This window comes from Pollachius pollachius (assembly GCF_949987615.1).
Source record: "Pollachius pollachius genome assembly, chromosome: 20".
Classification (NCBI taxonomy): Eukaryota; Metazoa; Chordata; class Actinopteri; order Gadiformes; family Gadidae; genus Pollachius; species Pollachius pollachius.
In genome coordinates this window covers 12,704,302-12,724,725 of record NC_136953.1, presented here as the reverse complement: position 1 = coordinate 12,724,725, position 20,424 = coordinate 12,704,302, and the positions used below count along the sequence as shown (strand labels likewise).

At 46.7% G+C, this 20,424-nt stretch overlaps 2 protein-coding genes across 3 annotated transcripts; both read left to right on the top strand.

Moving 5' to 3' along the window:
- Nucleotides 1-4,108: 4,108 nt before the first annotated feature.
- Nucleotides 4,109-12,348, top strand: naa40 (N-alpha-acetyltransferase 40, NatD catalytic subunit). The gene is made up of 8 exons (XM_079757794.1): nt 4,109-4,418; nt 5,839-5,934; nt 7,154-7,206; nt 7,314-7,409; nt 7,620-7,778; nt 7,939-8,022; nt 8,517-8,594; nt 9,111-12,348. Exons 1-8 carry the CDS (start codon nt 4,413-4,415, stop codon nt 9,256-9,258), a joined length of 720 nt encoding a protein of 239 aa, XP_079613920.1. The 5' UTR covers nt 4,109-4,412; the 3' UTR covers nt 9,259-12,348.
- Nucleotides 12,349-12,670: 322 nt separating this feature from the next.
- On the top strand, nt 12,671-18,931 carry b3gat3 (beta-1,3-glucuronyltransferase 3 (glucuronosyltransferase I)). 2 transcript variants are annotated; one of them, XM_079758377.1, is made up of 8 exons: nt 12,671-12,811; nt 13,272-13,370; nt 13,457-13,634; nt 13,969-14,152; nt 14,309-14,470; nt 15,709-15,795; nt 16,950-17,153; nt 17,658-18,931. In XM_079758377.1, exons 2-8 carry the CDS (start codon nt 13,289-13,291, stop codon nt 17,754-17,756), a joined length of 996 nt encoding a protein of 331 aa, XP_079614503.1. In that variant the 5' UTR covers nt 12,671-12,811; nt 13,272-13,288; the 3' UTR covers nt 17,757-18,931. The 2 variants fall into 2 exon arrangements, with proteins under 2 accessions (XP_079614503.1, XP_079614502.1); XM_079758376.1 differs by having other exon boundaries at nt 13,969-14,206.
- The last annotated feature ends 1,493 nt before the right edge of the window (nt 18,932-20,424 follow it).

Here is a 20,424-nt window from a genome sequence, read left to right as displayed (position 1 = left end):
CCCCCTCCTCCTCCTCCTCCACCTCCAGCTCCTCTCCCCCCTTCTTATCTTGCTCTGGTCTCTTTCTTCTTTCTTTCCTGCCTGTTTACATCTTCTTACATCTCACTCTTACATCTCACTCTTTTCTCACTCAGGTTTTCACTTCCTCTCTTGCGTCTGTCGCCCGCCTCCCCCCCTGCTCTGCACTCCTGCGCTCTTCTACATTGCTCTGTCCAAACTCTCTCTCCTCTCTCCTCCTCCTCTCCTCTTCTGCGCCCTCTCCTCTCCACTTCCTCCCCCTCCCTCCACCTTCTTCCTCCACTCTCCTCTCCTCTCCTTTTCTCTGCTTCTACTCCCCTCCTCTCCTTTTCTCTGCTTCTACTCCCCTCCTCACCTTTTCTCTCCTTCTCCTCTTTTCTCCCTTAACCCCTCTCATTGTCTCCACTCCTCCTTCTCTTTCTCTCCTCTCCCTTTCTCTCATTTCCAAACCCTTCCTCCCCTTCCTCTCCCTTCCTCCCCCTTCTTCTCACATCCCCTCCTCCTTCTCCTCTCTCTAAAATCTAATTCTGCCCTCCTCTCTCCGTCCTATTCTCTTGTCTCCTCCCTCCTTGCCTTCTTTTCTGCTTGTCCTCTCTCTTCTTGGCCTGCATGTTCTTCCGTCTTGAGTTAACATAAAGGCTGCACTCGCCTTATGGTGTATTTGTTTATGAAAGTGTATGCCTGTATGTTTTGATTGCATTCAGGCATGTGTCTATCTGGCCGTCCATCCGGCCGTCCGTCTCCCATATCCCTTAGCAGTTACAGTTTTGCTATGCACTCTCTCTCTCTCTTCCCACCAGGATGCACTCTATCATTATTATCCTTGTTTCTCTCCTCCTCGCCGACATTATACCTTCACCTCCCTCTCTCTCTCTCTCTCTCTCTCTCTTGCTACCCTCCCCCTCTCTCACTAATTTCTTCACTCTTCCTTTCCTCTACCTCTGCCTTCCCCATGTACACTCACTACACACATGCACACACACACACGCATACCCACATGCACGCACACACATACTCACTACACACACACACAAACATACACACACAAATGCACAAACACACACACACACACACACACACTCAGAAACACACACACAACATGTGTCTCTTTACCAACACTCGGACCCATTTGGTTGTCATGGAAATTACCATTGTGTTGCTGGCATTTGGCATTTGGTAACCTACTAGTGAAAAACAATGGACCCTTTCACTGTGGGAATGTATGTACTGTATGTATGTTTGCTGTAACATGTGTATGTGTGTGTGTGTGTGCACGCGTGTGTCTGCGTTAATGTGTTTGTGCGTCACATAGATTGCAGATGAGTTTGCATTAGATGACTGCAGTCCCAGAACAGGACGGAGAAAAAGCTGAACGCATTTTAAAAAGCGTTCAGGTCCTGGGGTTTGGTTCTCGCTTCACTGCTAGAGAGAGTGTGTGTGCACGTATAGGCCTAGCACACTATCACGGATGCCAATGCATCCCATGTTGTTTCCCTGTCCCCCCGACCACGAAGGACATATTAGTGTTGAGTGGGTTACTGTGGAGAAAACAGAGGAAATGCTCTCTGTCTCCCTATCTCCCTCTCTGTGTCTCTTTCTCTCTCTCTCTCTCTCTCTCTCTCTCTCTTTCTCTCTCTGCTATTACATCTCACACACTTGCTCTCTCTATCGTTCTCTCTCACAATTTCCCTCTCTCTCGCTCTATCTCTCGATCTCACTCCACCGCTCTATCACGATCCACCCCTCCCTTCCTTCATCACAACCTCCCTCTCTCTCTCCCTCCCTCTCTCTCACTCTCTTGGTTGCACTCTCTCAATCGCCCATTCTCTTTCTCTCTCACTCGTTCACAATTCCCTCTCTCTCTCTCTCCCACATACCATTCCGTCTAGATCTCCCTCCCTCCCTCCCTCCCTCCCTCCCTCCCTCCCTCCCTCTCTTGTCTCTCTTCCTTCCGGTGGGTGCATCCCTTCTCTGTCTGGCCGGCCCCTCCCCTATGCCGGCCTACCTCCTCGTTTAATCCGGTCCCTGTATCCTAAGGCCTGCAACAGATGCATTCTGTCTGTTCGTCTATCCATCCATCATCCATCTGTCCGTCTCGCAACCTGCCTATCCATCCGTCTGTCTGTCCAGCTACCTGTCTGTCTATCTAAATGTCTGTCTGTCTAGCTACCTGTCTGTCTATCCAAACGCCTGTCTGTCTAGCTACCTGTCTGTCTATCTATCTATCTCTCTTTATAAATTCTCTCTCTCTCTCGCTCTCTCTCTCTCTCTCTAGCCACCCATCTGTCTAGCTACCTGTATGTCTATCTATATTTATATCTATATACAAATATATATGTCAGTATTTCTGTCTACCTGCTATCTGCATGTCTATCTATCGGTCTCATATTCCGTAATATCTCCCGACCTGAATAAGTAATTTATATTTGTTAAATGTACATACTTCCAAAAGAAACTGACTATGTGTCCTTGTATCTGTGTGTGTGTGTGTGTGTGTGTGTGTGTGTGTGTGTGTGTGTGTGTGTGTGTGTGTGTGTGTGTGTGTGTGTGTGTGTGTGTGTGCGAGTGAGAGAGTTATGGCTTGGGAGAGGGGGGAAGGGATCATAATTCGGAGGCCTTCTTGCAGAATAATTTAGAGTTTATAGTCTAAAGGCCTACATACCAAACCAAAACAAGTAAACCATGGATCAATAACATTGTAACATCTTCAAAGACCAACAACAATAAAAAAAATGATTGATAAACGTTTTGAAGGACTTTTGGTTTATTCTTTTTTTACTCGATAGAAACTCCATGGCCTCCGCGAACCCCGAAAATGAATTGTCTCCCGACGGCCGCGTGACAGATTACCCAGAGACAAAGAGGACTGGGCGGGGCTTACCAACGGGGCCATCTGCGTGCTCGGGAGGGCTGTGTGAGTGTGTCTGCGTGCACGTGTGCGTGCGCGTGAAAAGACCTCAATAGCTCATTTTTTATTTAAACCAAGGAAAAGTGAGAAGGCCTCGCGCGTAATAATTAACATAAAATCCCCGTTAAGAGACTTCTCCATAAGTGCCACGATCTGTTACAGAATATAACCTTGAGGATCATTCATGGTATGTGACTTTTAAGCGATAAGGCGACACAAAAATTTAACTCGGTTCAAAATGTTAAATGGGTAGAGCCAATCCATTCAATATTTGACCCATCGAATCATAATCACGTAATCTGGCCAGGGTCGATGTAGACTGGACACTGGGCACGTTTCGGAACGAACATCTGTAAATTCATCACTCTTTATTACCCTCTAGTGGACGTGTTGCAGAATTATAACGACAGGAACTGCATCAGAAAAGGGGCCTTCCGGCTGGCAATGTTTTATAATATTTACCGCACGGGCACCTTATAAGTACCCAAAACAAACCAAGTATATTATTTGACGATAACGAATCTATATCTTCCTCCAACCTTTGTGCAATCAAAACGCATTTATTGTCAACACAGATTGCTCATCTTTGTTTAAAAATCAGTGTCAAAAATCAGTGATACCTTAACGTGATTGTTTAAATCTGTCTATTAATGTGACCAACTTTTCTATATGGTTACCAAATATTCAATTAAATAAATACACACACACACACACACACACACACACACACACACACACACTCACACACACACACACACAATCCCTAGAGACCATACTTAACTGTTAAGAATAATAGAGTATTAATCGAAATTGTAAAGAGATGATCGACCGTCCCACAGATCAATATTCTGTCGTTTTATTGACCCCTCCGATGGTCTCTTTGTGCCTGTCGTCATTTCCCCAAGAAGGAAATGCTATTGGCGCTTTAACTATGTGATAGTTCATAAGTTCCAAGGGTCTGAACGTACATTGGGCGGTCCCTCTCTCCGGTATTGACCAATCACAAATCCTAAAGCACAGTAGGCGGCACCACATGGCGTAGCAAACCCTTCGATGATTGGTCAGTAAACACCAGGGGGACGGCCTACTGTACGTTCGGACCCTTGGATCCTGATAACTACCTTTAACTATTTGCAAGAGACGGAGAAGAGAGGGAGGGAGGAAGGAGGAGAGAGAGAGGAAGAAAGGGCAGCGGACCCGCAATTTCAACCGTGTACTCTTGGCGCCAATCCGGCGTAAAGAAAAATAAAACGACATACTTTTCGATGTTGATGTGTCCATTTAATCTCCGCCTAGTCATTCAGCGATCATTTCCCCCCCCATCGGCGCTCGCTAGCCCGCTAGCCTCCTTAGCACACTTATCATTGTTATAATCTCCACTTCGGTACTAATCATTCAGCGAGCAGCCACAGTAAGCAAAATAGCTCTCGGTGCTGCCAGGTGTGCGTTCTTCTTCACGGTGGTCGGAGAGGAGAAACACTGCGTGATGGGGGTGAGTTTTGTCAGCCTTTGGTGGATGTTGTTGGAAGGTGTGTGTGTGTGAATGCGTGTGTTTTGGGGGGTACACGAACAAAGCCCGCTGCTGCCTCTGCTGCTGCTGGTGATCCTGTGAACGTATGATGGAGTGGGAGCGAGAGAAAGCCGAGAGAGCGAGGAAGGGAGAGAGAGACGATGGTGGATGGAGGAGGGAGAGTTGCTGTGCTAGTGCTGTTAGCCCTGGCTAGCTCGTTTTTAGCTGCTGGGATCCCCCCCTGCTTTCGCACGTTAAACGTGCCGTTTCCTGTTGATTTAACTTTTTTTTTGATAAACCGAAAGAGTGGGATCGTACCACGCGATCCTCAGCACAGAGGATATTTATTATTAGGATGAATCTGAGTGCGATGACATTGCTAGCTTGCTAGTCACAGAGGAGTCCATTTTTTTGACGTGTGTGCCTTCCTGGCTTCTCGTGTGCATGGATCCCCAGAGTAGTGTGGTCCTGTCGGCACCCCACCATGCCACCATGGCCTGTGTTCTAGGCCCGATCTCCCCAACACACCTGCCTGCGTCTGACCTCTGTGGGGCTTAAGATGTAGTGAAGTTACGAGTGTGCTCTGAACTCGGAATGTTTTTTTTTGTATCCGAGAATAGTTGATCCCTCACTTTCACTGCAGATAACCCGATCCACGTGTTTTCCCCGAGTCCCGAGATTACCCAGACCGAGCCTTGTACTTTTCCCCGGGCTTTTTCCGCTGAATTTGTCAACCCATCTGAGTGCATTCCTTCCACGAATTGTTACCCTTTCCTGGGCTTGTATGGACGAGACTCCAGACTGGGCCAAACCTAATGATCGTGTTGTGCTTGGACAGTGAGCACGTTGTTACCCTTCACTGGTAACATCATGTTTCCACTGACTCTAAGTAATGTGAAATTCCCTCCGATATATTGACGATAACGACACACAGCACGACAAGTAATTACTTGTGTGTGTTCCCATAGTACACAACGCAGTCTGCAATTGTGTCATGTGTGTTTTAATGTTTATTCAATAGCACTGTAGCGATTTTGAGTGTTCAATCAGTATTCAATGAGAGCTTAAGAATGCAACCAAATATTTGCTATGTTTATATAGTCACTTGTCTAATAAAACTTAAGTGGACCCTTTCGCTGGCTGCTAATAATTCAACTTGTATTCGGGGTACTGTACTGTGAAGAGTGTGTGCTCAGTACTTACAGAACCAGGAGTCCTGGCCTTGTAAGGATAGTATGATTCAAAGGTTTTTGTTTGTCAGGACATGCAGTGAAAGGTTTGTGGGCCATACTCTTATGGCCCACAAACGGGGACATGGCCAAATGTGATTAGGTATTGGGTAATTTGCCCCAAAATCTATGGAAAAATCCACTCTATTAAAGACGGTCTTTCCTTCCCCCAGAGAAAATCGAACAGAGCGAAGGAGAAGAAGGAGAGGCGCAAGGAGGAAAGGGCGGCGATGGACGCCGTCTGCGCAAAGGTGGATGCAGCCAATAAGGTGAGGGGATAAGGGGACCTCGGCCAATAAGGTGAGGGGGGAAGGGGACCTCGGCCAATAAGGTGAGGGGATAAGGGGACCTCGGCCAATAAGGTGAGGGGGGAAGGGGACCTCGGCCAATAAGGTGAGGGGATAAGGGGACCTCGGCCAATAATTTGAGGGGGACAAGGGGACCTCAGCCAATAAGGTGAGGGGGACAGGGGACCTTGGCCAATAAGGTGAGGGGGACAAGGGGACCTCGTCCAATAAGGTGAGGGGGACAGGGGACCTTGGCCAATAAGGTGAGGGGGATAAGGGGACCTCAGCCAACAATTTGAGGGGGACAAGGGGACCTCGGCCAATAAGGGGAGGGGCAAAAGGGGACTTTGACTAATAGCGTTAGGTGGGAAAGGGGGGTTGACCAATAGGGGAAGGGGGAAATGGGGCGTTGACCAATAGGGTGAAGGGGGAAAGGGGACGTTGACCAATAGGGTGGAGGGGGAAAGGGGACGTTGACCAATAGGGTAAGGGGACATGACCAAAGGGAGCCGAGTGGGAAGTTCAAGGAATTCAGACGTTTGTGGGTTTTTTAATCAATAAATGGCCATTATGGCTGAAAGTTTATGCTAATGCAGTGCAGTGCCTTGAGATAGCTAATGGGTTGTAAAAGACTAAATGGGGATGAAACTAAGCATTTATTCATCTTTCCTTGTTTACAAACCAAGATTCAACCTTTTGGTTGAAGATGCTGTAATGCGCCCCATTCTTTGTTGACTTTAGCTCTGATATGGATTTAATGGATGTTTGATGTGGGTTTATACCTACCTGAAATGCATGCCGTTTCCGACCACTTCCTATAAGTTTGCTTGTAACCACAGTTATATTGGGCGTATTTTTTTAAATGTTAATGGCATTTCAAGGGAGGGAATTTATAGCGGTAGATGCAGTTAACGATAACAATTCAGTCATTCAGCAGACACTTCAATCATAACCATAGTCATAACCATATATTTGTCAGAAGAAAGAGAAATGACAATATACTGCTGACGGTACAGTAAGCATGCTCAAAGAAACGAGGACCATGCATTTACAATTGCTAGTGAATAGGGCATCTACTCCTCCTAAATTAGGAGTTGGGCGTCTTCCTATAGGATGCTCTACAGATATACTGTGTGTTCATATTGGGGATTGAACCCAGAACCTTCCTGGCTCATGTTATTTGATGTGTCCCCCTCCATAGCTGGATGATCCACTGGCGGCCTTCCCTGTCTTCAAAAAGTACGACAGAAATGGGTAAGTGCTATCTACTAGCTGTTCTCAACGTGTGTTTGTACGGATGTATGCATCTATTGGATGTGTTTAAGCTGTCTTGAGTTTGACCCTGTGTTGCTGCCGTCCAGGTTGAACCTGCAGATAGAGTGCAAGCGAGTGTCCACTCTCAACCCTCTGTCTGTGGAGTGGGCGTACGAACTCACCAGAGCCAACATGCAGACCCTGTGAGTACACACAAAAACTGCTAAACGTTTTCCTATTCAGTCGTTTTATTTTAGCCGAGAAAAAAAACTGCAATTTTAATCTAAAGGGGGCGAATGACTAGTAGCTAAAAAGAGACACAATCAACAAACACACGCGTCGCACACACACACTGCACCATCAAGCAACGCGCCTCCCTGGGATTGACGCTCCTCCTTCCCGGTGCTCCGCAGGTACGAGCAGAGCGAGTGGGGCTGGAAGGAGCGGGAGAAGAGGGATGAGATGAAGGACGAGAGGGCGTGGTACCTGCTGGCCCGCGACTCTGACTCCGCCCCCGTCGCCTTCTCCCACTTCCGCTTCGACGTGGAGTGCGGGGAGGAGGTGCTCTACTGGTAAGGCTTTGACGCCTCTTTCACAATAAGAGCCCTTTTCCTCTCCCTCTCTCTCGATAAGTCCCGTGCTGAAGTTGCGTGCATGTTGCGTAGCGCAAAGTCATCATTTGACTCATCGAACCTCTCTGTCAAATGATAATAGTTTGTCTCTTATTTTCAGTTACGAGGTGCAGTTGGAGAGCAGAGTGCGGAGAAAAGGACTGGGCAAGTTCCTCATCCAGATCCTCCAGCTCATTGCCAACAGGTGTGTACGCTCTGTCGCTTTAATACACAAGGAGGAAAGGTTTTTGAAAGAGAGCAATGTTGGGATAGCTATTACTATGGTTCATGGAAGCATTGGTATGGTTCTTTTCAGCAGATACACAGAATATAAAAGCATACTTTTAATTAGTATGTTTTGATTAAGGTAAAACCTGTACTGATTGGATAGTGGTCTGACCGTTGAATTTGTGGTAAAAGAGGTCTTGGTTTACAGTCTTTCTTCGTAAAGGAGAGACTCATCTGAGCTTCTGTGGCTATATACTGAAAACTGTTTTATTGACAGACTACAACCAGGGTTGTTTGGATGGAAATCAGGGTTGCATATTCAAACAAATGCTTTGCCGACGCATATCGTCCCACTATGGCGGGTAAAATGTCAACAAGATAATATCCGACCCTGGCTACCACTCACGTAATGCTGCTCTCGGCCAGTAGATGTCGGTGTTTCCCCTGACCCCATTGTGCCCTCCTCTCCAGCACACAGATGAAGAAGGTGATGTTGACGGTATTCAAACACAACCACGGAGCCTACCAGTTCTTCAGAGAAGCTTTACAGTAAGTCGCCTGGCAGAGCTCGGATGGGGGGGGGAAACACAGGTGTACCTCATGAGGTTAACTCCTGACATACCTGCAGACACATTATTACCTTGAGGCCATACCTGTTTGTGCCCGCTCCCTACTATTGCTAACAGCCCTCTATTAAAGGTGACCTATTATACCACCAGGTGGGGGTGTGATTAGCCACTACAAGCCGTTTTGAAAATCTGCCTCTTCTGACATCACAAGTGGCCGTGTCCACCTAGATATATGACGGATAGATGAGCAACGTTTGCTACAGCCCACTGGGAAGGCCAGTAGACTGCTCTATCCAGCACACATCTAGGTGGACACGCCCGCTGGTGATGTCAAAAGAGGCAGATTTTCAAAACGGCTTGTAACGGACAGTCACACTCACACCTGCTGGCACAATGTCCAATTAATAGCTCTATGCAACCAAACGAAATGAAGTGTTAAGGGTATTGGCTCCCGTTTTTAATCCCCGCCCACTTTTTCTTTTTCCCGCCCCTCAAGATTTGAGATTGACGAGACCTCGCCCAGCATGTCTGGTTGCTGTGGCGACGACTGCTCCTACGAGATCCTGAGCCGGCGGACCAAGCACGGCGAGGCGGTGACCGGACACACCCACGGGGGCGGGCACTGCGGAGGCTGCTGCCACTGATTGGCTGGCCGCCGTGACAACGACGACCTCCCCCCCCCCCGCAGCCTCATTGGCCGATCGGTTTAACGACAGAAAACAAGAATAAGAGAGAGAGAAAAAAACAAATCGAAAAAGAACAAACCAGCAACTTTGACAGCTGTGTGTGAAAGCTCACTCTGCCCACTGTCAAGCAGCCATTTTGAATTCCCCCCCCCCTCTCAGAACAATTGAATGGATTTCAAAAATGAAAATGAAATTGCAGCCAAAATGGTGGAACACACCACACCTGGCTGCAGATGAATGGTGTTGCATTATGGATCCAGTAGTTCTGTGTTGATAGGTTTATTTTAATTTTGTGTGTGTGTGTGTGTGTTTGCACGAGTGTGTACGTCCCTGCTAGTCGTTGGTAGTCAGCGTGAGCTTTCAGACACGGCACTCTGTTTACCACCCTTTCATGAACTCTGCCACTACCCTCGTCTCCCCCACTCGTCTGGCTGTTTATAGTCCTCCCCCCCCACCTCCCCCAGTTCTTAGGAAGGCAGACCAACAGGGATCTTTTCCCATAGCCCGACTCAGTCTCACCCTCCACCTCATATTCTGTTCCCTCCATGAATCAACTAACAAACCTCTGCTCCTCTCGCTCGGTATCCTGCACTGTATCCAAACGCTCTTCATGGGGAGAGCAAACCCCCCCCCCCCCCCCCCCCGATACCCCCCCACCACACCCCACCGACGGGAGTTTAACCATTTCATTTGTGTACATTTCATTTTGAGCTTAACCGTGCGATATTACTGTCTTCTGTTTCCACCCGCCTCCCTCCATCTCTGTTGATGAGCTGCTACCCGTGGGCTCAAGTCAAGCGGGGTTTTTCGTGATCATGTTTCGAAGTCCCTCCGCCTTGTTTGTTTTGCAGTCGTGAGAACGCATCACGCTTCCCCCGTACGGTCCCCGTTCTCCGTCTTCACGGCGTCTCCTCTCGATTCGTACTGCCCACGTTACCCCGATCCCCTCCCGCACCCGGTTTCCGATACCAAGCTGTACTTTTTTTTTTTTTCTCCTTCCTGTCTTTGTAAACCCACCCAACGTACACTCCTCTCCTACCCTGGTCTTCGTCCCCATAAGTGAATCATATTGATTTTAGCCCCGGAAGTTTACGTCACCGTCGTACTGCCTTGGCGTCTTGGTTTTCAGTGTTTAGTTTTTTTTTTATGACTGGATGGAGGGATCTCTGGTTAGGCGATGGATGGATGTTATTTTCAGAACATTTAGGCCCTTTTTCTCCTGGTCGCTTCTCTCTCTCTCTCTCTCTCTCGCTCGCTCTCACTCTCTATTTCCGTTTGGTTAGGTCCCACCTGACATGCTTATCAAATAGAGCTTGCATGACAAAGTTTGAAAATGATGTTTATGATAATCCTAAATAATGATAATAAAAATCGTCTTCACCAGGGTTTTAGCGTGAGCAGTTCTGGTCAAGGTGTCTTCAGGTGTATACGATAGTTTGACATTTCTCACCCTGTCTCCCATCTTTTTTAGTACACATTTTCTAAGTGAATCCATGTTCATTAAAGTATCTTGGAGGATATAACCATTTGATTTCCTTTTTTTTCAATCATTTTCAGTTGTCGGATTCGAAATCTTCTGCCGCTCATATAAAAACCCAAACGGGTGATCCAAGGTGAACTGATGTTTAGGTCAGTCTGTCGGTTTTGTTAGTCAAACCCACATTTTAAGAAAAACTGTGGGATTATGTTAGAATCCCCTTTCTTTGTTGGCTCTCCCTTGACCTTTCACCCTAGAAGGGTGGTTCTCCTTGTTTAAGTTCGCCAGGGGGGCTGACAGTCAGTGGAAAGGACTCATTTTTTAAGACTTTTAAGTCGGTAGTAAACTGAACACCACTGGCTAGTACTGTAAAGTAGAATTATTTTTTTAAGGAACTGTCATCCCGGAAACGTGGCTCATTGATTGAGGTTTTCTTTAAGAGTAAATTCATTTTTTAGTTTTCCCAAATAAACCAAGTGGATAATGTAGTTCCGAGATTCAGTTCAGTGTTATATGGACAGCAACACGAGAGGTCATTTCATTTCATGGAGTTGGAAGTCGATTTTTTTTTTTTACAGTTTCTTGGAAAGAGCAAAAGTAACAACAATTTTTTTTTTTTGCTCAAGGCTTATTCCTTACGCCACCTGAAAAATTACAAAATATGTGGCATGGGCATGTATATAGCAACATCTTATTTACTGGCGGAGTCTCAATCTGTTTCTCTCACACTCAGGTTATTTAAACTGTAAAAACGTCCATATGATGTTCCAGCCATGTTAGTCAGTTAGAGAAAGAGGCATCCGATCTTGACTCTGGAGTCAAATCATTTGGGATGGCCTGGCCGGGTTACATCAACTTTTTCCCTTTTAGTAGAGATCAATTCTTCTTTGTGTATGTCTCTCGGCGTGTCTGTTGTCCGTTATATCGCTTGATAACTGACTTCAGGTGGCATTGTCAGTCAGTGCAAACTAATTTTGCATACCCTTGTATATTGTGATACCATTACATTCATACCTTTGGGACTAAAAAGTATTTTCCCTGCTCCATGTCCTCGGTATGTGCACAGCAGGGGGTGACGGCCTTAAATCAGTGATGGTACTGGAGTGAGCTTCATACGCTAAGCTCCTATTGTGGGGAAAGGCTTGTGCACAGGTAGAAAGTAGCTCAACAACAACAAATGTCAATGAAATACGATATTAGAAATAGACTCTTTTTTCTCATTTAATTTCTTTTTACTCATCAATGGAAATTGACCCATTTATTATTTTTTTTAACTGCCCACTTTTTATGGAGGAAAAAAAAAAAGGTTGTACTCAATGATCGTGTCAAATTATTTTTAATTTCCAACCCTCTCACCGCCACCTCAACCTTTCCTACCCAGTTCTCTTGTCTCTTTCTGTGTGTGTCTGTGTGTATATAGGCTGTTCCAGGTCCATTTTTAAGTTTGATTTGGCCTTTTACAGGTGAACACTAGTTTTTTCTAAAATGACATTTAAAAAGAAAACTTCATTGTTTGAAAAAAGTGTTCTCGTCTTGTGGTTATCCGACAATGAAAGGGAAAATATGTCATTTTGGCCTTGTCAGTGTTTATTTGTATGTTACAAATAAAGGAAAGTTGTTTGACTTCTATGTGTAGGCCTCTGCTTGTTCTTCATGTACTAGATTCCATGTTTTTCTTTTGGACATCCTGAATCAGCTATGGACTTAAATCAGCCTTTTCTACCGATTGAATTTCTTTATATTTCAGAGCATTTTTTTTTATCATGTCAGGCCTATTAGGGAAATTAATGAGTTTTAAGTTATATGCAGGCGGAACCATTGCCATGGTGCTAGCATTGTAGGAATCGTTTACGCGTTGTACCATAACCGGAAGTTGTTGGTACTCCACTCAGAAAAAACTCCTACGTTTCTGGTGACTAGCTGGTAGAATGAATGATTTCCAATCTTCATTGCGATGCTTTTTATGCTCGTCTCAACGTTGACATGAACTAATAAGATCTTTTCGCAGAGGTCTTTTTATTTGTATTGGATTTGGTAAGTAATCAACGATACATATGCTGATACAGTTTAGGATCGTACATTGGGAGGGTGATTACGAATCTGCGAGTAGTGTTTGACGATGCTTTCATTTGCGTAATATATCGCTTGTTAGTACTAGTTCATGTGCCTGTTTACAGTAGCTAGCGGCCTGCCTAAACACGCTGTCTGTCAATTGGTTAACCACAGGGAGAAACACAATCCTTGCAGTTGATCCTTCTCTGCAAAGCAGTACAGGTTCTGAATCATCATTCAGTGCCAATGCTTTGCGGCCAACATTATTATTGCCGTTCCTGATATGGTCTCTTACTTTATTGCTGTAGAACTCAATGGCAACGGGAATGAGGCTGACGTTGAAGACCGTGTGGTCCGTTATATCGCTTCAGTCGGTGCGAACAAACTTTTCATACCAATGTATATTGTGATACCATTACATTCTCTTACTTTATCGCTGTAGACCTCAAGGCAACGGGAATGAGGCTGAAGCTGAAGACCGTGTTTGTGCTCTACTTCATGGTGTCCCTCATGGGTCTGGTCTACGCTCTGATGCAGCTGGGTGAGCCGACCTCACGCAAAACAACACCACCAACGCTCCACCCGAACTATATCCAATATGTGGTCCTAATCCACCCTGTCCTCCAGGTCAGCGCTGTGACTGCACGGAGCACGACTTGCCCAAGGATCGTACCATCTCCCGGCTGCGGGGGGAGCTGCACCGCCTTGAGGAGCAGATGAAGAAGTTGGAGGCGACCAAATCCCCCCATCAGGCGCCGAAGTCCACTCTGCCCACCATCTTCGTTATTACCCCGACCTACTCGAGGTAGACCGCTCTCTAGGCTCTGTTTAGTAGTGGGTAGTATTATATATCCCCCTCTCCTCAGTCCACTCACTCACTCACTCAAACTCGGTTGGTGTCTCTCTCTTTGTTTTATTCATGGATGACATTTCTGGAACTGGTTTGAAAGTGGATTCAAAATGATTGTTTACTTGATGGCTTTTGTGTTATAACTGACGAAAACCACAATCACTGATTTACCTCTCACTCTCTGTCTCTGTCTCTCTGTCTCTGTCTCTGTCTCTCTCTCTCTCTCTCTCTGTCTCTCTCTCCCCCTCCCTCTCTCTCCCCCTCCCTCCCTCCCTCCCTCCCCCTCCAGGTTTGTGCAGAAGGCTGAGTTGACCCGCCTGTCCCAGACGTTCCTCCACGTGCCCCAGCTCCACTGGGTGCTGGTGGAGGACTCGCCCCACAAGACCCCCCTGGTGGCCGGCCTGCTGGCCGACAGCGGCCTGGCCTACACCCACCTGCACACGGCCACGCCCAAGGAGCGCAAGCTGCAGGACGTGAGCGCACGAACGCACGCACGCACGCACGCGCCTACGTGCTTATTAAATATGGTTTGATCACTATTCATAAAGGGTGAATAGTCGTTTATTTGGGTGACAAAGAAGATGGCTGCCGTCCCGAGGGCTTATATCACCGTTATGTCATTGTTCCAGGGTGACCCCAGCTGGCTGAAGCCACGGGGGGCCGAGCAGAGGAACGAGGGCCTACGGTGGCTCAGGGAGGACAGGAGGGCCCCACAGGGAGCAGACAGCCAGCAGGGGGTGGTCTACTTCGCTGACGACGACAACACCTACAGCATCCAGCTGTTTCAGGAGGTAGGTGGCGGTGGCCTGCCGTGCTCTATCTGGCCACTAGAGGGCGCAGCGACAAGGGAGTTACGGGCCTGGGGCGGATGTTGCGTTATCAGACGTTTATCCGATGAATGTACCGACCACATTAATCTTGCATGGTCGGGGGAGAATTACAGAGCTGCATTTGAAGGTGTATTTTTCAACATGTGATGTTGCCAAAAATGTCAACTTCAGGGAAGTAGAGAAAGTTTATCCATCTTTGGGAGCTCTAAGGGTTTCTTAAGTCTGCATGCTCTTCCACTCAGTGTAGCTCTTTGATAAGGTGATATGATGTTTGATTTCTTATTAATAATAATATTCATAAAGGTCATAATAATCATAATTAATTGCAGTGAAGTAGCTTTTTTCATGGGATTCAAAGACTTTAAATAGTGAGTGCTTCTGTCTTAAGGTACGGCCACACTGAACGCGTTACGCGCGTTAGAGCCGTAGAAAATCAGCATTTTTGCATGAGGAACCATTGGTTAAGGCGCTAGATGCGTTACACGCGCTAAAGCAGCGCGTTAGGCGCTTTGGACGCGTTTTACGCACCTAAATAACGCACCTGAACGCACCTACCCGCGGGGTTCAAAAAATGTAACTTTTTACGCTCCTACGAGTGACGCTTAGCCGCGATAGCCAATCAGCGTTGAGCTTGACCCAACGTCACTGGCAGAGAGACGGAGGACAGGCGCTCCGCAACTGATATGGAGGGCCTGTAGTTGGTGTCCTGTCCTGTCCTGACAGATCCTGGCACCAACCCGGGGTAGCAGGTCATCGAACATGGCCCCAGTCATGGCGGAACATGACCAACCGAAAATACGGCTGGAACCGCCCGACATCCAGGCGGAGTTCCTGGAGGAGGTGGTGAAACTCACCCAGCTGTGAGCGCCTACGGAGGATGTCATGCACCCAAAACACGACGGCGTTTGGGTTTCCTACTCTCCTCGAACTCCCACAACAAATACAGCGCAGCGACGGTGGTGATCTCAGCCATGTCTGTGGAGCAAAAGAAAAGTAGCGGGGGAAAATAAGTGTTGGCCGGGCTCGTCTAGCTGCGTAGGCGCGTTGAACCATTTTTGTGAAACACAACGATCAAGCGGCAGGTTAGGCGCGTTACGCCCGTAATCCTAGGCACATAACGCGTTCAGTCTGTCCGTACCTTTTACATGATACCGTTTCTATCTGTCTTCTCCCCCCCCCCTCCCCCCTCCTCCCCCCAGATGCGTGGCACCCAGCGGGTGTCGGTGTGGCCGGTGGGTCTGGTGGGGGGGATGCGCTACGAGAGGCCCGTGGTGGAGGGGGGAAAGGTGGGTCTCTGCTGTGTCCCTCGCCCCCAGTAAAGGAGAAGCACCAGTCGAATGATAGCAGAGGATGTGCTACCTTCACAAAGCTAACTCGACACTCACTTCATTTTGGCTCACAAGGAGTTATTCATTCAATTCAAATGACTTTGTTTTTCCATAGCAACTTGTTTCACATGGTATAAAGTGTATTTAGGACACGTTAGACAGACCACATACAACTACAAGACACCAGACTTGTGGAGGAGAAGTTAGAAGCAGTGCAAAGAGGCTAAATCTGGTCTTAAATGAAGGTCAACTGAGGGGTTAAGAGCAGTTTTAAAGGGGACATATTATACCACCAGGTGTGAGCGTGATTAGCCTTACGAGCCGTTTCGAAAATCTGCCCCATATGACATCACAAGTGGCCGTGTCCACCTAGATCTGTGCTGGATAGATGAGCAACATTCACTTCAGTCCACTGGGTAGGCTGGTAGACCGATCTATCCAGCACTGATCCAGGTGGACACGCCCACTAGTGATGTCATATGGGGCAGATTGGCGAAACGGCTCGTAAGGCTAATCACACTCACACCTGGTGGTATAATATGTCCCCTTTAAAGGACTGAAATAACTAGAATAACTACGTGATTTTTTACATTTACATTTAGGGCATTTAGCAGACGCTTTTATCCAAAGCGACTTACAATAAGTGCATTTGTTACAATAAGTACATTTGTCATAAGAAGTGAAACGTGATGAGTTGGGTAGTAACTAGAATAACTACGTGATTTTTTACATTTACATTTAGGGCATTTAGCAGACGCTTTTATCCAAAGCGACTTACAATAAGTGCATTTGTTACAATAAGTGCATTTGTCATAAGAAGTGAAACGTGATGAGTTGGGTAGTCTGGTGGATCTGGCTAATCCTTATCAGTGAACCCCAACTAAATTACAACACATTGTCAACAAAACAATGTGTTCCATCAACACAACAGGATCAAGGATGCATTAATTGTCATTTAACATTTACATGAAAAACGAAATGCAGTCCTCAGGTCTCTGTGTGCTAGCTAAGGTTGATGTTATTATTGATTATAGGATACAATAGTATAATTGTAATATATGTGCATTGATAAAATGAGCGGCCAGTGTTATAGCATTGGGTCTCGTCCAAAGGTGGTGCGCTTCCACACCGGCTGGAGGCCCAGCCGTCCCTTCCCATTGGACATGGCCGGCTTCGCGGTCTCCCTCAAGTCGGTCCTGGCCAATCCGGACGCTTGCTTTGACGGGAACGCGCCAATGGGCTTCCTGGAGAGCAGCTTCCTCCAGGGGGTGGTCACCATGGAGGAGCTGGAGCCCCGGGCGGACAACTGCTCCAAGGTGAGGGCGTCGGAGGACTGCCCTGGTCCACCGTTGGAACATCAGGTCCTCCACAGGGATGAGTCACTGGCAGCTGATTGGCTGGGAGTGTAGCTAGAGCCCGCCCTTTGTTCTAGCCAATGGTAATGGTCATTGGCTGTTATCTGTTATCTTTATGGCCAGACAATTCCGATCAGTTAGCCCACATATAAAACTTCTATGGAGGAGATTGGTTGGTGATGATCAAATGAATTGTGTTGTGTTTATGATGATTATATAATAATGAGAATACAAAAAAGCTGAAGATGTTTTTGTGGATAGAAACCTGACTGTTTCGAATTGTGTCCAAATGTGGGTGACAATGTTTTATCTTCAAATCCTTGACTAGAAAATACAGCGAAACTCTGTTGGTTCGAATCCTCCATCCTGTTTCCCTGTCCTTTCCGCATTGCTCGTAAATGTAAATCTTGTGTGTGTGTGTCTGTGTGTGTGTGTGTGTGTGTGTGTGTGTCTGTGTGTGTCCAGGTGCTGGTGTGGCACACGAGGACTGAGAAGCCGAAGATGAAGCGAGAGGACGCACTTCAGGCCCAAGGGCTTGGCTCTGACAACGCCGTGGAGGTCTAGAGAAAACACACACAAACCTGTCCCCAAACACACGCACACGCACATACCCAAACACACACCCACTGCTATCTCTCAATGAAAAACACTACACAGACACACAAACCCAAACACACACCTAATCTCATCTCTTAATGCAAAACACTAAACGCTCTTACACACACTGAAACATCGACAGCATGAACCACACAAACATGTGATACAGACACTCAGTGTACGTAGTTCTCTGCTGTAACATACAGCCAGGATGTGAACCGCTGTATTGGGAAAAACCCCTGTATATAATGTACAATTTTAACTAAATAAGGTGACTGTGACTACCTATGGAAATATTTAAATTGACGCGGTCTGCGTTGTGTTGATCGTAAGCGTGTATGTGGGAGTACGCCTGTCTGTGTATTTACAGTGTTTATGTCCTGAATCTGAGGGGATCGTGTTGTTGTTTGTCTGTTTGTCTGTTATCTGAATGTCCCAGAGATACCGGGGGGGGGGGTGGAAATAACCCAGGTTTTACACGAGATTGCATCATTGTCTTTGTAATATAAGCATTTTTTATTTAGATGTATTTCTATTTATTTCATCGTTTTCATGGAAGTGCGGCACGGCTTTTTAATATGTTCTGGTCCGTGTTTCCAAGCATCTATGAGAAAAGCTAAAGAGCAACTGAACACTATTATCTAATTAACTACGGCATGTAGGCCTTTGCCACAGAAGGGCGCCAGTAGGGGCTAAAACACAGGTGTAGCTCATTAGGTTAATCACAGGTCTGTAGGTGTGCCAGGGCCAGTAATTGGCATTGTGAGCTCCAACTGTGGTCACCTCTGCTGTCCCACTGACCAGTCCAGACAGAAATCAGGGTTAGGGTCAGACGGTCGAAAAAAGCACTAATACAAAAACATCACAAAAGCTATCTAAGTGCTTGTTTTTTAATCTCGGCCTGCGTTTAGACCGCGTAGGAATAGTGTTTATCAAAATGACCGGCAAGCGGGAGTTGAATCATGTGCTTCTCAGGCCTCAGCCTGTGTGTGAATAATGTAAGATATCTAATGTACGATACTGAGTGCAGAACGGATGCCTGCTCCGCGGTTCTGGAGCGGTGTGGATGATGTATTTATGAGCACCGCGCTCCGCTGTTCACTGTGTAGTGTGTCGGTAGTCTGACTCCTGTCTGGTCCTGGCTGCGAAGTAATAAAGTTGATCCAGTTCAAACCTGCTTCCTCACTTTCAAAGCTCCTTTTTGTTTTTGGATGATTTTATTTGTGTTTGGGTCTATTAAAATGGGGATGCGCGGGGCGGGGGTAGAGGAAATGTTGTTTAGTAGCTCGAAACTCATGAGTCCGTTTGATAAAATGATTACGTCTGGGTCACTTATCTTTGTGTAAAAACACAGAAGGCACAAACTGTAAGAAGAACGACAGCACAGAAAATAGTCGAACGGTATCGGGTTAAACCTCTATATTGTTCTGATCCGGACACACAAAGAACGCTTTGTTGCTAAAACCAGGCTGCAGGGAATGCAGATTTAGTACGGGTTAGTCTTAAACAGACCACCTTCACTTCACCCGTGAACTCACTCTCTCGTGAGCTTTCACTCCTCCACCAGTTTGGATTCACTCTCCCATGATTCAGTTTCCTGTATTTATTCAGCCTACTCATCGTAATCACTACTTTTAAACCATGTCGTAACTTGGTTGTGGCCCGATTACACCCGTATACCACATCACACGAGACTGGTAATCACCTACCTCGTCTTCGTCTGTGTCCATGGCGACCGTTCCCCTGGCGTGTCATTGTCTTAAATGAGCCATTACCTCATTGGGGCCAGGGGACCTTCCAACTTTTTTTTATACTTTTCGTTTTTATTGGTGTTATTGATTGACAGTCATTTAGGCCTCTCAGGTGTGGTTGAGGGCAGCCTTCAGTTCCATGACCATAAATGGATTGTGGAGGAGGTTTTGGAGTGTGTTGGCTTGGCAGGTGAGTAATAACCAAGTTGAGGTGTGCGCAGATACACCACCCTGCCGTGTTTGATGCTGGGATGATTCAGACAGACACACACACACACCTAAACACACGCACGCACACATGCTCAGAACTGTATAATGAGACCCTTTACCTTGTTCAGACAGAGAAGGTCGGGCGAGTTTGACACCTGAGGGAGGTAAGTGTGGTCTGCTGCCGGCTGTAACACCTACGATGTTGTCAGGTGCTTGTTCACCGTTGTCTCGAGGAAGGAGCCTCGAAGGAAGGAGGAGGATATTCATATGTTCATGCCTGAATGTTTGGATTAGTGTTTGCAGTGAATGGGTGTTTGCATGTGTGCTTGCATGTTTGAGTGTATCCGGATTTATGAATGGGCCTGTCTGGAAACTGGGTGCCACCAAAGGACTTTAGGGAAAGCGATTATTCTAGTAGAAAGTGTCAGTGTTAGGCAATTTCACAACACACACACACACACACACACACACACACACACACACACACACACACACACACACACACACACACACACACACACACACACACACTCCCACCCGAATTCAAATCCAACAATCAACAGAGGTAAGGTGTTGAATGCCGCATGCTTGTGAAAAGCCTATAATGGAACCACACAAGGGATTGTATCAGCTTTTATTTAAATGGTTGTGGCCAAAGTGAGGCAAGCTGCGCA

Coding starts and splice junctions, on each gene's coding strand:
- naa40 (XM_079757794.1), top strand. Junction 7,779..7,938: donor GGGGAGGAGGTGCTCTACTG/GTAAGGCTTTGA, acceptor TCTTATTTTCAG/TTACGAGGTGCAGTTGGAGA. Junction 8,023..8,516: donor CTCCAGCTCATTGCCAACAG/GTGTGTACGCTC, acceptor CCTCCTCTCCAG/CACACAGATGAAGAAGGTGA.
- b3gat3 (XM_079758376.1), top strand. CDS start 13,289: ATGAGGCTGAAGCTGAAGACCGTGTTTGTGCTCTACTTCATGGTGTCC. Junction 13,371..13,456: donor CTACGCTCTGATGCAGCTGG/GTGAGCCGACCT, acceptor CCTGTCCTCCAG/GTCAGCGCTGTGACTGCACG. Junction 15,796..16,949: donor CCGTGGTGGAGGGGGGAAAG/GTGGGTCTCTGC, acceptor TCTCGTCCAAAG/GTGGTGCGCTTCCACACCGG.